We start from the raw sequence: 16,682 nt of genomic DNA on the forward strand, positions 1-16,682 counted from the left end.
GCCTTTCCCCTATATTGGCACCTTGCACAGGCTGTGTAACAGAATTAACCTTATGAACAAACGTGCTGGCAATTTATATTGCAAACTGAAGGACAAGAGCTGAGCAACACCTTGTGTTAGATGATAAAACTAACCATATGCCATGAGTTTGCTCCTTTTATTCCTTCATATAGCAGATTTTTTCCCTCTGTTGCCCATTTTCACATTTTCTCTTTGAGACATTTATGTATTTCTATTACTTCCTGAAACACTAGCTTTATAAAACCACTTCATAACACTATTTTAAATGTATTTTGTTCTTCCTCATTATTTCTTTCCTACCTTTTCTGCAATTATTCTTTATACCAAATGTTGCTTTCCAGTGTAAATAGTGAAGTTCTTCAAGATATTTTTACTAGCATGAATTGAGAGCTGAGACTGACAGCTGATTATCACCATTCCTCTTCTTTTTTTTTTTTTGTGTGCATCATTTGATATTAAAGTTAGATGTTTGTCTCCCATTTACTTCAACTGAACATAGCTTTTTTTCCGACCAAAGCATAATTTGAATATCCAGTAGGGTAGCAATGCTATAATAAACTAATTATTAAGTTATGTTGTTATATATGACTGCAGATTATTCATTTTTAAGTGCAAATATTTTAAGTGCAAATATATTCATTTTTAAGTGCAAATATTTCATTTTTAAGTGCAAACTGCACAGTGCAAATATAGTGTAGATGATTCAAAAGACATTTCCATGTTTAGATAAATTCACAGTAATGAGTTACTTGGAAATACTGTCTCCCAAACAGAATCCATGTCTAGTTCTGTGATAAAGAATTTATAGATAATATAAATATATTAAATGAATATAAAATAACACTTAACCACCTTATACCACAATTAAGCTGACTTCTAAGCTTCAGAATATGAGTATTTAAATGCAGGGAACAAGCTAGTTTTAGAAACTAATGAGATGAAAAAAATTGCCATAAATCAATACATATTCTAGCAGCATTTAGAGGGTATTAATAAAAGGAACACATTTCAATAAATTCGTACTATTGATATTATCCATTTATAAATTAATTTAGCCATGCTTCAAGAAGCAAAACTTAAAACATTGGTTTTTGATAGAGAACTTATCTTTCACTAAAATTATAGATATGGATAACTGTAATTTGACATATAGACAGGGAATGATTCTGAAGTCCTAAAATCAGCAGAGCCAGGTTTAATATGCAAAACCTACTCAGCAGCATCCATATGACAGACTATAGTAGACAGAAACATTACAATAATGCTAGGTAAGTGCTCTAATAATACTAAACTGAAGAGCATTTTGGATATCTGGCTCAAAATATTAACCAGACTGAAAGATCCAAATATGAACTAATTAAGGTTCTTTATAAATGATATAAGCTACGTTTTGTATCTTATCACTACTTAACAAAAATTGATTTGCTTTTGTATCTACTAACTCTTAAAGTAGGGTTTTGTTTCCTCTAACACTGGCATTTTAGCGTCTGGTACCAGCAGGTCGTAAGAGACTATAAATTATCCTCATTGCCTTAATAATCACAGTACTGCTGAATAAGCTCCGTTCCATCATAACATAATCATGTTCCAGCATCTGCATCAGGCTTGAACACTTCCTACTGCTTATGAGAAACAGTGGTCTCAGTCAATCAATACAGAAAGCATTAACATTGTGCAACACACTATATGTGGTAGAGATACACCCATGTGTCATTACAGCAGCGGCACATCAATGACAAACTTACATATCTAACATGAATCAATACAAAGTTTTGCTTCAAATAACACAAGCAGGTTCTAACAACAAAATATGTTTGGTGTTATTTTATCTATTACTAATTTCAGTATCTTTTTCTTTCCACTGCAATTCTAAACCTGCTTCTGCAGGGGGGTTGCACTAGATGATCTCTAAAGGTCCCTTCCAACCCCTACCATTCTATGATTCTATGAATTAACTTTTCAGGTGTTAGTGCTGAGGGAAGATAAATGTCTTACCTGGAAGGACTAAAGTAATCTGAGCCAATTTATCTAGTTAATTCACAGAACAATTTCAAAGGCTCATCACCGTCAGCTGATCTAAACAGTGCTCTTATATTGCACAGAACTCCTCCATGTTGTTCAAATGTAACTAAGAATCACCTCTTCAATTTCTTTTAAATTGTTCTTAACCTTTACAGTGCAGAGAAAGCTGAAATGTGTAAACAAACTTGATGATCTCTAAAGGCCCCTTCCAACCTCTACCATTCTGTGAAACTGATGCAATAATGCCTGCTGAGCCTGTAGTATAAAACCTTGACTTAGAGGAAGTAACAGGTTCTTGTGTCTCAGGTAGCATCACTGCAATTAAAACCATAGCTTACTGGAAGAGATTTCAATAGTTTCAGGTGAAATAAATACTAAATTCACACATACGTTGCCTAAGACTAAATTACATCTTTCTTGGCTTAACTGAATTTTGAAATATTTCTGGAAGCACAATTTGGTCATTGTGTTACCACAGGTTTCAAAATTCTACAGTCTTCTTGAAGTATAACAGATCAGTTTCAAAGCCTATTATGTACCATGTCAAACGTGCACATAGGCAAATTTGCCTCGTTTTTCTCATTGGTTTTAGTACTACTCATGACATATAGTGCAAAGGCCTTGATACAGCTGTCATTACTTTTGTCCTTTGTAAATTCATTTATCTTTATGGCAGTGAATTCAGTCATTGAATTCTCATTTTCATTTAATCTGTATAGTTTTCAATCTGTAAATACTGCTGTTCTTTGAGTTGACTGATCCTGTACCGTTTAAGTAAAAGAACTTCACCCCAGCAAGTATGGAATCAAGCTGTGGTGCAATTAAAATGTTATTTCTTTAAATGTACAACTTTATTCCTAGTATACAATATGGAGACCTTTGGTTAGCACTTGTTTTTATCTCTTCAGAATAATCCTTTTTACTACTGTAGCAGATCAAGAATGTTTGAGAAAGCATGATCACTATTTCTTCCACAAACGGAATAATCTTCTTAGCTACTTCGGGGTATCCATCTGCATCACCACAGTGCTTCAATAGCAGCCTGACATGAATCTCTAATACCACTGAATTATCAGTCTGATAATTACCCATCAAGTCACCCTTGTACTCTCAAAGACTGGATAAAAACATGAATTGCCAAACACTGTAGGAATAATGTCTACAGGTCAGAGCCTGAGTATGTGGGGTCAGTATCATGTCAGTAGAGAATGAATGCAGTTTACATGGGATCTGACCTATCTGACCGGCTCTTCTTCCTTTCTTTTGTTTTTAGGTTTGTTTGTTTTGTTTTTTTTAAAGGACTCAGGCAGTTCACAAAGCAGATAAGCACTCACAGGTCTTTTCAGTCATCTGTGCCTCACAGATAATTTGCCCCTTAAGACTCAGAGATCAGCTATTTCAATGGCAGAAATTTGGGCATGTTGCCCTTATAAAAACCTGGCCTGAAGACTTGGCTCTACTGCTGCCTCCCCCTGCGAGTACCTCTACAGCAGCATTACTGCAGGCTGACGCATGCCTGCTCCACATGTGCCCTGAGCAGGCAGAGCCAGAGCCAGTTGAAATAAAAAAGCTGTGTGATTTTCTTAGCATGGTGCCTGAGATAATATCCTTTGCCTCTTAGATGCGTTTCTTAGCTTGGCCTCATTACTACACTAACACAAATAAATAGCTTTCAGTACCTTGTGACTTTAAGTGTTTAATTAATAAATAAATTAGTGTTTGCTCACAGCCTACAGGAAAAAAAAAATCCCTTATTTGGATTATTTTCACATCTTAATCTTATTTTCACATCTATTGAGAAAGGGATTAATTACAGCCATTAAGTACTCATCAAATAATTCTGAGCAAATAAATGGAATGTTTTTATAATTTCACTACAGCCCAGTAATAGCGACTTCTTTAAAAAATGTAGAAAGGCTAATTTTGAGATGATAGCTGGAAGAAATAATAGAGGGGAGGAGTATAGCTCAAGTTTAGAGGAACTATCCAGACGTACGACAGAAATCTATGTGGCAGAGTGCCATAACTCCCTATCAATCTGAAGCTCACATACAGGATTTCTTAAGCATGTGTGGAAGCAACAAAAATAATGACCATTGACAAAGGTATTAAGGTATCTGCAACTTGTTTGAGGACAAATTCTGCCTCCAGTCTCCCAAAGATAAAAATATCTGAGAAGAAGACAGGAATCCCAGACTCCCACACTAGAAAGTCAAGAACACTTAAAAAATATTTTGTCTTAATCATGACAATCACAGCATTTACATTTATAGATGACACAAGTTTCCTTTTTTTTTCATGTTTATCCTATAAGAAAATAAACCTCCACTGCTTCACCATATATCAAATAATGCATTCGAACTATAGTTCAGTTCATTAAAATGATGCTTTTAACCACCCCTTGGCAGATCATTCCCATGTAAAAAAAAAGTTACTTAAGGAGTAACTTCAGTAACGACCATGGCTGATCATATTCATTACAATTCCACTCAATTAGAATCTTCTGTAATTACTGTAGAACCTCAGTGCTGTCTGTCTCTACGCTGTTGTCCAGTTCAGTCTGTTATGGTGACATCATAAAGTTGTTTAAGGTGTAATGTACAAAGTTGAAGTCTGACAAGTTTCTATACCATTCATACCACTTTTTGGAGAAAACAACAATAGCTGTTTAACTATGTGTCTGTCTTAAAAACATACAGTGGAACCCAGGCAGTTAAAATAAATGTTGACCCATAAAATGTTTTAGTGATTCCCTTTTATTGTTATATCTGTAAAAATAAAACAGTATCAGCATGATTTAATGTTGCTTTTTAAAATTACTTCTTTTTTATTATTACTAATTTGCTTTTAAAGTCCTCCTCCATCGGAAAAGGCATCTTTTCTCCTAAGTTCAAGTCAAATACACTTGATAGCTCCGAGGAAAAAAACCCAGAGAGCCATAAAATATCAGTAAGCTAAAATGGAAAGAAATTTTGTGTAATAATTTTACGTAACAAAACCAGATTTTGTGGTGCTGATATTCAATAGCTAATAATCACTATAGACAAGCAAACATTGGCGCACCTAGCAAAATCATGTTATGCAAATCTTTATTACAGTTTTCAGAATACATGGATTAACAATGGCCAGGCTGTGATTTCATCAAAATTCCTATTTTAAACATTACATACAAACACAGAGCCGTTTAAAAAATAGAAATGCATGAGTTTTGTCACTTTTTATTCTTTTTTTTGGCATCAGGAGTCACAGGACTTCCAAAAGGGAAACCAAATGGTGCATGAGAGCAGACTGACTGAACTGTTAGAGATTATTGTTCACATTCGGTGGCATATGTATCACCTCAAACAGTGCTAAAAGAAGCACGACAAGAACAAATCTTTCTCCTTTAACATTCTTCTAATGACATCAGTGGGTGCTGAGTGACAGCTTGCAGGACTACAGAATTCACAGGCTTACACAGCTCCCTCTCTTGTGAACAAAAGCAACGTGTGATCTGAAATAGAGACACCTGAAGCTGAGGGATTTGGCTTTGATTTTTATTTCTTTTATTTACATTTTGTGTGCATGCATGGGCATGTGTGTAGAAAAAGGAGATGTAAAAGTTTCTTACAATACTTATTTTAAAAAGAATAACTTGCAAATACAGTATGGCACATAAGAGGTAGGCTTTATGTTGCTTTACTGCTAAGCATTTGGTATGCCTCACCTCTCAGCAATCTGAAGGCAAACATTAAACTCAGCCAAGCCTTTGTTTAACGGATAAGAAGCAATTTACATATATAGGTAAGTTTGCTCCCACATAACTATTTACCAGCTTCAAATATTTACCAACTATATCATTCTCAATATAGGACATACTAAATTCACCCATCAAAGCAGGATTTGCCTGAGGGATGCAAAAGCTGAACATTGCAAAGTTTTCTAAATGAAAGCTATAGGAGGATTTCCAGAGCCAAACCTAAAACTCAGCCAGATTCTCAGCGTTTTGCAAATCATTTGTATATTGTAGGATGAATTTAAAGTAGGTCACTGATGAACTGTGGTTTGGATTGAAACCACAAAAACGTTATGTTTTTGACAGCGTTTGTCTGAGGTAGTACATATACCACACACAAAAATGCAAAAATATACAGATATCCATAATTATTTGCATATTACAGAGGGAACTATGAGAATGATTGCATTTGTATCTGATTTTTCAAGAAAGAACAGATAGTTTTAGATAACGTTTTTCATATTGACCATGGTTGTCTAAAACCAGAACAAATGATGTAATAGTATTTCTGGGAATACTTCCTGAAGCTGTTTGTCAGTGCCGTCATAGGCACTAATTTTGTTTTGGCTTTAGCATCAGTTCATAATATGATTAACAGTTAAACCAAACATCACTTATGTGCTGGGAAAGGATATTTGTTGAATCACAAACAAACATACATGACAAACTACATTGCACTTTTTACTCAGCAAACTGCATAAAACTTGAGCAAAAAATGTCTAGTGTCGTTACATTTCTGATCTGTACAGCCAGTAGTTAAACAACTGAGATGTATATTTGTATATGATCTCAACATTTCATTCCCAGGTCAACCGCAAATTTAGTTCAATTCATTGCAAAGTTAAGATTATCTTCCTCTTAAATAAACTAAGAAATGTAAACAGTGTAGCATCATCAAAAACAAAAATAAATCTCTTCAGTACTTGTAGCTGGTACAATGTGAATGCAAACAGATGTGCTGGTATATTGTTAACGTAACGTCTCAGAGGACAGAGTGAAACATAATTAGCAAGAAATTTATGTATGAATCCTCCAGCGATTTTCTTTCTGGGATTACTTTGAGTACAAATATAATTTAACTGATATATTTCATTTTTTAAAATTAGAAAATAAGGCAAGTGCATTTCTGAAAAAGGTGCTACTCTTCTACACTTCTAGATAAACATGTGACACCTCTGAAAATTAGATAATAAAAACATTAAAAATATCTGCAATTTAATATAGACTGAAAAACTATCAAAAGACAAAGTGACCAGCATCGATTTCAGAAAATATTTTAGACTTCATAAATACGAGCACCCTATATTTACATAAATTATCTTCTAAACTAGTTTTCCTTTGAAAGACGCTTTTGTTCTAACAGATATGTCCATTAAATTATATAAATGTTTCAAATATGAAAAAAATAGTAGTAAAATAGAAGCATCAGGTGATGATGTTATTTTGGACTTGCTTTTTTTCCCCCCTAAGATTTGGTTCTTGAAAATCTGTAGTCAGCTTTCACAGAGCTTTAAAAAAAACCAAAACCCATGGAAATGAAAAATTTGTGCACTAATAATTACTGCTACAGTATAAAGATTCTCTTGTGAGGTTTTGAGTTTTCAGATATAAAGATTATACCAATACTTGTGAATCCCAGCAAAATGCTCATTTTAAAATTTGATTTCTAATACACTGTTGATTGTAGTAAAAATTTATATAGACATTATGAACCTAATCTTTTTAAACTGGCTTTGTACATTAAGTACATTTTTAAAATGGTGAATTTAATAGTTTCAATTTTATAAAGTTATGCTTCAATACAAAGTTGACGTTGACCTTAGAGGAAACAGGACATAATTCTTTCTATCTCCTACTGATAAACAGAAGAGACAGAATCCTGTTTGCACGTTTTTTTTTTTCCTGAAGTACCATACAATTTTTTAGTTTACTACCAAAAAACCACAAAAAGTCCCAAATGGTTGAAGAAAAGTATTAGTTGACAGCATGCATCTCACTAGGCTTCAGTCATATTCCTATGGGTAGAGATATAATAGTGGGTAAAATCCCTGTTTCCTTTGAAGACAATTGTTTGGGTTTTTTAAAAAAAAAATCCAATGCTAGATTGAAAAGAAGCTGTATCTTTTCTTACAATAATTGGATATTGATCACTACACTATATTGTGAGACTTTATCCCAAACTATTCAGATAGTCTTTAGGAGTATCTTACCACAGAAGCAAAAAGAATCCACTGTACAAAGACGCTTGGCTCAAGCAGTAGTGCAAAGTTACACTGCCTCAGTATTGAATGCTCCTCTAGAGCTAGCAGTTTGTGCACAGAAAACAATGTGACACCTTACCTTCCAAATATTCTTTATATAACATTAAAAAAAAGTTCCCCAAAACATCAAGCAATAAAAGTATTCAAAATAATTCATCAATCAGTGAAAAACAATAATAATTTGAGAACAAGTGCCATCTACTATATAGTATCCTGTTTTTTGTAAAATATAGCTGAGCAACATAGGAGTAGTTCCACTGGAACTCCCACTTAAAATCATTCATTCCATCCAGATAAGCAATGAACCTTTAGTAAAAAGGATGGCAAAGACTGACCTAAACACCAAACAGACTGTACATTCAACTAGAGTCTGGGGAGAAAAGGGAACTATATTTTCCCATTGAGTGGCAGAACATACGCCGTGTCAGCTACTAAACTGACTGCTCACCTGAGGTACTGCAGTGCAAGGGGCCTGTATACAAAGTAGAATGGGAGGAGCATCCCAAAAAATCAAACTGCTGCATTCATTGATCACTGCTATATAGCGCTCCAGGCAGAAAGTTTCTTCGTAGCTGCTAAACCCTCAGCACTAAAATCTACCAGTAGAGATCCCGCTTCATATTTTACCTGAGAAACATAGGAAAACCTCAGAGGCAGTTCTAGCAACTTCATAATGTAGCTCATCTCTAAAAACCTACACGAAGGTATTTTTAGCATAATTAAAACAGGACAATCATATTTCCCCCCAATATCTTTATAAAGAATATATAAGTGCGTAATTAGAAAAATTCCTTAGATACAGTTAAAAACATATCCTGCCCTTGACATCATTTAATTTTGGGAAAATCCTATGCTCTGTTTTATTTGATTTTTTTAGCAGTGATAAGTAATTAGAATTCATCACATCACCAAAAATGTAGATATGTGGTATATCCTACTTGCAGCCAAAACAGCTGAATCCACCAGGCTTTACACTGAGATAAAATTTTCAGCAACCTGACTGGAGCTATGCATTGCTCTCTTATGGTTACAAAAAAGATTCTGATAATGTAGACCAGCTCATCTCTGAATTTATTAACATACAATTTTATTATTTTTTCCTTTCATGTCCAAATCAGAACTGCAAATGGAATCCACAGCTGTATTCTTTCAACAATTTTGTGTTTTCTTACCCATATAAAACAAACCTAGAAATCCCCAACTCCTTTCATGTAAGTTGCCAGCTTAAAAAAAAAAAAGGAAAAAAACCAACCCATAAGAAAATAAGATACATATATCCTACTGTTTAACACTGTTTACAGATCTTGGTAGTTGGGGTAATAAGATACAGTATGTGGATTATTTAGCAATAACTTTTAAAATACACAATATTTATACACCTTCTCATATGATCGATACCATTATTCCTCTGTCATCATTGCCAATTTGTACAATAAACTCGTTTCAAAGTATATCCATCTAATTGCAAAGAAATGGTAATTCACTAATTCTTTGGCATCAGAAGAATCATACAGCTGCAATTGTTCCATTGTGGCGAGAACGAGACCTTTCCAAAGTTACTCGTCTGTTATCTGTAATACAAAGAGAGGAAAAAACAAATCACCACAAGATTTAAAACATGGATAATGCAATGTCAAGAGGTTTTCAAACAGCCCTGAAAATCATTTCAAATGATATGTAAATAAGTAACTAGAAGACTGGATCAGAGAAGTTTCACACTGCAGCTGCCAGACTGAGTTCAAGAGTTCTGCAATCAGCAATAAATTACTTTCTTGATCAGAGAAGCTGGGTGATAAAAGCATTAGGAGAACCTTGAAACACAGTCCCCTTGGAAACAGCGCACAATAATGAAAATTCTGGGTAAAAAACTTATTTTATAAGCAATTTATGCACAGGTCTGAAAAAATACATTTCAAATTTCATGAGAACATACCAAGCAACCGTGCAGGTGAACAGTCGATTAGATGCTGGAGGTATAAAAGCATTAACACTGTTCACTATAATTTGGTACAGAGTTAAAAATAGAACAGTTAAATCAGCCGCTTCCTAAGCATTTCCTGATTGTGCAATGTGAACAACTTTCAGTATAAAATATTACACAGTAATTATCACAATGAATAATAAATACGTCTCTATCACACGAAAACAATCATGAAGTACTATCCCCATTGCTAAATGCCTTTAAAATAAAATTTTAAAGCAATGAATATAAACATGCACGCACACAAAAAAGGGGCATAAAATTAACCCCCACTTAGTTTTCAGGAGGTTTTGGCCTTCTTTTTAAAATTGTGGTCCTGCATGCAATTTAAAAACTTCTTTAAATGTCTTTTTTCTTTTGTGATTGCTTACTTTTGACCCAGTCTTTTCTAATCCCTCATGTCATATTTAGGTTGCTCCTCACTCTTTGCATCACTACAGCATCAGGGTGCCCCACTTCGGTAACAAAAAGTCTGATAAACAAACTGCGGGCAAGAATTGCTTTAGCTCTGTTCCCACAGTGCACAGACTGTAAAAGGATGTGTTGCTGGTACTGCTGGGGGAGAGTGCAGGCATAAAGCACGAGACTCCAACACATCCAATGGGTCGAAATACCAGTTTTGAAAAAGCTATTGACTAAATTATTACATTCCAGAGGTGGAGGGAAAGGCTGGAACAAAGACCAATCAGGAATCTTAGTAATGTATATCAGTACTAGAAGGGAAGAGTGCAAAGAGGCCAGAGCCAGGCTCTCTTCAGTGGTGCCCAGTTAAAGGATAAGATGAAATGGGCACAAACTGGAACACAGGAAGTTACTTCTGATCATCTCCAGAGCTCCCTTAACAACCTCAACCATTCTGTGATTCTGTTCTAAGCTGATGAAGCCATATATGGTTCAAGCACATTAAATAAGGTTCTGGAGAAGACAAAGGAAGTCATCTCTGTGATCTGTTTCTGGACAAAGAACAGAGAATGCCTGCTGATACTGAATGGGTTCTGCAAAATCAACCTGATTTTTCCCTGTTCAATGAAAGTGTCTCAAATGCTGTAGGGAATTAACGGCTCCTTTAGCAAGATTATTAGGTCTTTTTATAGTTCTGCCTTGCCTCCTTTTCCTAATGAATCTATCCATGCGTAAAGTATTCAAATTACCCTAAGTCAATCTGTTTTGCATGGGAATAAATCTCCATGCTGGTTGTGGTGTCATTAGGCAATGGAAATTAAAGCACAAAAATGCTGTCTAAAACCCAATGAGGAAAGTTATCAACTCCAACGTGTTGCTGTTCCTCTGTGAGGAGTCTAGTGATACTTGCTCTTCACATTCCTGACATAATTTCAAGATTATCAACTGTACAGATAATAAACAGATTAAGACAGCCTAAGAACTGATGATTTCTTCACACTTGGTTTTTAATTTTTCTCTTTTCTGTTTTGTTATATTAACAACTAATTGCTCCATTTTTCTTGCCAAGATGGGAATAAATAATATCTAAACCATACAAGTTATTTGTAGAGGTGCTCTTGATACATACACACCATTCACCATGTATCATGAATCTACTAATGTAAACAAAACCAAAACCACAATAAGCTTAGTAAGTACAATAAGTACCTACCATGAAATGGAAAAAAAAAACCCCAAACCAAACCGACTTTAAACAGTTGTTTACAGTGTATTTTAATTTTATAGAATTTGACAACTTCACCCTTAAAACGTTCTCCCTCATATTCTGAATGTATATATCTTTAGAAACTACAGTCAACTAAAACACACTGGTAAGGGAAAGGAAAATAGTTTTGCAAAAAAACTATATGCAAAATGTGTTTTGCCCTTCCTTAATGCTCCTTCATTAGTTCTGTTATTAAAGAGAAGTTGAAATAGCTGCAACAAATTTATTAACTTGGTAGCTAGTTATCAACATAAAATTCAGTTATGGTATGAGAAAAAGAAATGGTATTTTGCAGGACTGCAATAGTAAGATTAAGTGACTTTCCCATTTCACTTTCTTCTTATCCACTCTTCCAGGTAGTAATTTTGTATTTGTCTAATTATAAACCTTACTTTTTATGAGCAATCAATGCTAGTAATAACATAGATGTTGTGCAGTCGAACAGATTAGTCATGGGGCTGAGGTATGGGAAAACAGAAAAAGACAGTCTACAAAAATCATACCTCAAAGTTAATCAATGGAATTTATACTATTCTGCAACAATCACCAAAAAGTTCTCTGACATGTCTTATATTAAAATTACAAATGCTACCTCAGGTTTGATAACTTAGTTGACTAATTCTTCGGGATTAAAGGTAAAGCATTCTTTGTACCTGAATTATAGCAGTCAATTCAAACAGTGAATTGATTTTGAAATCTTATTTCCCTGCAGACTTACCCAGAGCACTCATTAGGACAATATCTAAGTTCCTCAAAGATGTAAATAACTGCAGCACCCCTTGATTAGCATTAAAATCCCAGCAACAATGGAACCCAAAATCACACAAAATCCCCACAAAACCAACAGCCAAACATGACTGGAGTAGAGAACTACTTTTTTCTCTTTTTTCTTTTTCTTTTTTTTAAACACAAGAGGTTGAAATAATAATCTAGATGCAGAACCCAAAGCACTTAAATGTCAAAGGAAAATGGGCTAAAAAGAATACTGGAGTTTACAGGAGTAAGTAGGATAGAAACTATTTTGCCTTCTTCAAAGATGGTGGTCACTGGACCCTCATACCTGAAAACCATATGGACCCTATTACCTGAAAGCCATATATTTAACAAATGCTAAGTTAATCACATTAATAAAAGCTTAAATTAGTGCCTAAATGTTGAATTTGAAAGAGGGGCAGTGCACAGCTCTGGGAGGGCATGAGTTCCTTCTTCCTTCTGATTAACCATCCCAAGGTGAAAGAATTAACTTCCCCATAGCTGACAATAACAAAAGATGATTAATGTTCAGTGAATGAAATTATGAGCTTGTGTTGTCTTGAAAATGATGATACGAAGGAGGTAAAACACTCAGCAATGATTATTTAAAATTTCATCTTTCTGGATTGATTTTTACCATGCAAAAGATGCAAAAATGCATGCTGTAAGGGAATTTGTATGGCCTTTTCCTTTGAGAATCAAGGAAAGCATTGACATCAAGCATTTACTTATTCATTCATGTAAAATTTTGTTCCCTAGGAAATCCTACTGAAACACATTTGTTTTCATGAGCAAACCAAGCGAAAATACTCATGGAGTCCCAGGTACTTCAGCAAGTACCACAAACATTCATGACACAGAAAACAATGAGAAGAGCAAGATAGTTTCTTTCAAGTGCAAAATGATTACACACACACACACAAAAAGAGTAAGCCGGATAGCTAAACTGTCACAAGAGTTGATTCCCAGGAGCAAGCACTGCATCAGTGATATCAATAACATCAGCATTTCTTCCTTAAAAAAAGGTGGAAATTGCACTTTACAAGTTTACTTTGCACTTTACTTTGCCTGGCCTGTACCTGCCATTATTAGAGAATATCAACTGAGAAATAAGCTAGTCAAGGAAATCAAGAGCTTTAAAACCGTTGTCAGTGTCTAGAACAAAATCCTTTCGAGAAACAACAACCTTGAGAGAAAATGGCTCTCCTACTCTCAATCCTGTTAAGATTCAGTTCATCTTTGTGAGATTTGATTTCAAATTGATCTTTCAAAATGTGTGGCCTATATAAAAAAAATAGAAACAAGGTAAAACATCAGTTATAAAAGAAATGCAGTCAAAAAAAGCACCTCAGAAAGAACACTCTGAACTACAGAGAACTTTCCAAATGATCTTTATTGCAAATAGATGAAACAAATAAACCCAGTTTTCTAACTGGGTTATGGGAAACGATACAGTTAATATATTTTCTTTGAATCTTTTTGTGTTTTAAACACTCTATTTCAACCTCAACAGGCACCCTACACATGCCTGACAAAATCAGAACTAGACCCTTTATAACCATCACAATGGGTCATTTTACATTCATTCAGATTTGGGATTATTGTAAACAAAAATGTGAAAAGATCCAGATCCCTGTTCTTAGCTTTTTTTTTTTTCCTTAAACAGAATCTCAAATTCCTCATGATCAAACTTAACAGCAAGAAAGGTTATTTTAACATCAATTTCAAAGAAAACACTGAGATTTCAAGAAAACCCTGTATCTCTGAGGTCAAATTCTACAAAGGCCATCCTGTTTTGGTTTTATTTATGTCCAATTCCTGACTTTCATGTGAAAGCTGAGTGATAGCCTAAGCATATGCACAGTATATGATATTATGAGAGAATGAAGCTTACTCTCAGGCCAAAGAAATAGCAGGGTTGGGGACTTGTTTGAGTTTTTTTTTGAAGCCTTCAAAAAACACAGTACATGTAAACAGATGAAATATTTTAATTATAAAGCTTCAGAGTAGATTTTTCTAATAATTCAAAAATTATGTTCTTGACTTGGTTAGCTGGATGCTTTTCAATGTATTGATTTGTAAGAAGAGGTGTTGAAAAGTAAGAGAAGTTTTTAGAAGAAATAAGGTAGGAAAAAAAAGGTCTGTAGCTATTAAGAGTTCTAGGATAGGAAGAAAAAACATGAAGGAGAACTGTAACAGACTTAAAAGGACATCTCTCAAGACTGAATGGTTCCTCCTCAGAAAAAAACAGACACACAAGTCTCTCAAGTTATATGGAGAAGTCAGGAATGCCAAAATTATTATCATAACATAGTAAACCTTCAGGTAAGACAGATTTGTGGGTAGATATAGTCACTTAGATAACACATGGGAACTTCATTTTAAGAAGTTTTCCAGACCAGTTTATGTGCACAATTTCTCATTGAGAACGTATGTTGACGTTTGTATGCCTTTAAACTTGTTAAATAGAAGTTGTTAATATCCAGAAGCACTGTAATACAGAGGCAGGTCTAAAATATGGAGAGCTAAAAGATTTAAGTCCTGACATAAAGGGGTTTCATTCAGATTAAAAGGGAACAAAGACATGTCTAATCTTACTGCTGCCACTCAGACCCAGCTTGCTGGGCACTGTTAATTGTAGCCTTTGAGTTGTATGAAAATGCAGAACATCAGTAGAAAAACCATTTATGTTTTATCTGTTATACATAAAAATGTTTTAAAAAGGAATAATGTGAGAAGTTTTAATGCTAAATGGCATGTGTGATGACATTTACCAGCTCAGCGCAATCCAGCTGTGACCACAGTCAATACAGTATGGGAACGCAAGAAAAGTAACGCTGCCGCAACCAAAATCTAGGATGTTGACCATCTGTATCACAATTCCATTAAGCACATAAATACTTATCCTATTTAGAGCTGGAGAGAGATAATAAAGTATTTACAGAATCAAAATGGATTTGTAAACCCTATTTTCAAGTAATCTGTTTAAAATAAATTTTACTACTGCTTACTTCAGGCCCTAAAGTTTTGAAGAAAAAACCTCAACACCAAACTGGCCCAATAAGTTAAGATTCCTTAAACCTTTACATGATCTATTTAATACTTTAATTTGACTGTGCTTTCTTTGTTAATGGTATCACTTGGGATATGCAATGAAAGCTCTTCCACAAGAGCTGCAATGGAAAAGCCTTAGTTTGAGACAACACATGCCTGCCTCAGGGGTTACAAGACAAATCAATCTATTTTTCTCCTTTCCTCCAAGGGTAATTGGCCTTTAAAATTACAGAGGAAAATAGGCCTTCATGTCAGTACAATGCAGGCACATATACAGTCATTTTCCATTTATTTTTCAGTTTGAATTCTCAGTTGAGAACTAAACTTATAAAGGTGGTAAAATAAAAGAAGATGAAAAGACACGATTGCATCAGTTCAAATCCTCCCCAATAACAAGCAGCACTGTGACTAGCATTTGAGTCTGGAATTTACTGAAACCTGCTACGAATAGCTGTCACTTTCCTAGTCAGTATTTTTTTACTCTTGTTTATGATAAAATTTACTTGAATTTTTGTGAGGGTCTGTACCACTGTCATTCATGGAAAATTGTCACAGAATTTAGTTAAACTGAGAAGTTATAATTATTGCTTCATTTCCTATACAATCTCAAAAAGTAATACTGATTTTTACCTCATACTTATGAAGTTGCCTTTTTCAAGCAGCAATCATGGCTATGACTATCCCTACAATCCTTATGCTATGTTATGTACTACACACACGATCATGTATAAACTCAAGAGTTTCAGACTTTGAACACTGTAGAAATAAATACAGTAAATTTTAACTTGAATAGTAAATTGTTTCAAAGCAGTGCAACTCAGATGATAGCCTTCACACATTTTGATTGCTAGTAAATGTGATTTGTAAAGCAGTACTTATATCATACCTCTAGTAAGAAATTTTCATGCCAAGTATTTTCTAGTGCATAAAGATGAGTAATCAGCTAAACTACAACTGATAGAGAATACCACGAAAGTTGAAAAAAGTAAAAATAATTAAAGTCTTTCAAAATAAGTACTAAAATTCCCTTGAAACAGAGTATTGAAAGTGTACCATTCAACCTTCAATGTGAACTTGCTCTCTGGGAGTGTGTATACAGGTGTAAAGGCAATTATTATATTTGATATCTGAATGAATTCAGGTTCC

The 16,682-nt window shown here is 34.4% G+C and overlaps 1 protein-coding gene across 4 annotated transcripts in view; it reads right to left on the bottom strand.

Annotated features, from left to right (window-relative positions):
• Positions 1-5,115: 5,115 nt before the first annotated feature.
• DIAPH2 (diaphanous related formin 2) overlaps positions 5,116-16,682 on the bottom strand; it is a 195,117-nt gene continuing 183,550 nt past the window's right edge. For all 4 annotated transcript variants that reach the window (XM_062006303.1, XM_062006302.1, XM_062006299.1 and 1 more), the window contains one exon: positions 5,116-9,650. In XM_062006303.1, coding sequence (XP_061862287.1) covers positions 9,586-9,650 — 65 coding nt within the window. In that variant the 3' untranslated portion in view covers positions 5,116-9,585. The remainder of the gene's footprint in view (positions 9,651-16,682) is intronic.

This window comes from Colius striatus, chromosome 13 (genome assembly GCF_028858725.1).
Source record: "Colius striatus isolate bColStr4 chromosome 13, bColStr4.1.hap1, whole genome shotgun sequence".
Taxonomy (NCBI): domain Eukaryota; kingdom Metazoa; phylum Chordata; class Aves; order Coliiformes; family Coliidae; genus Colius; species Colius striatus.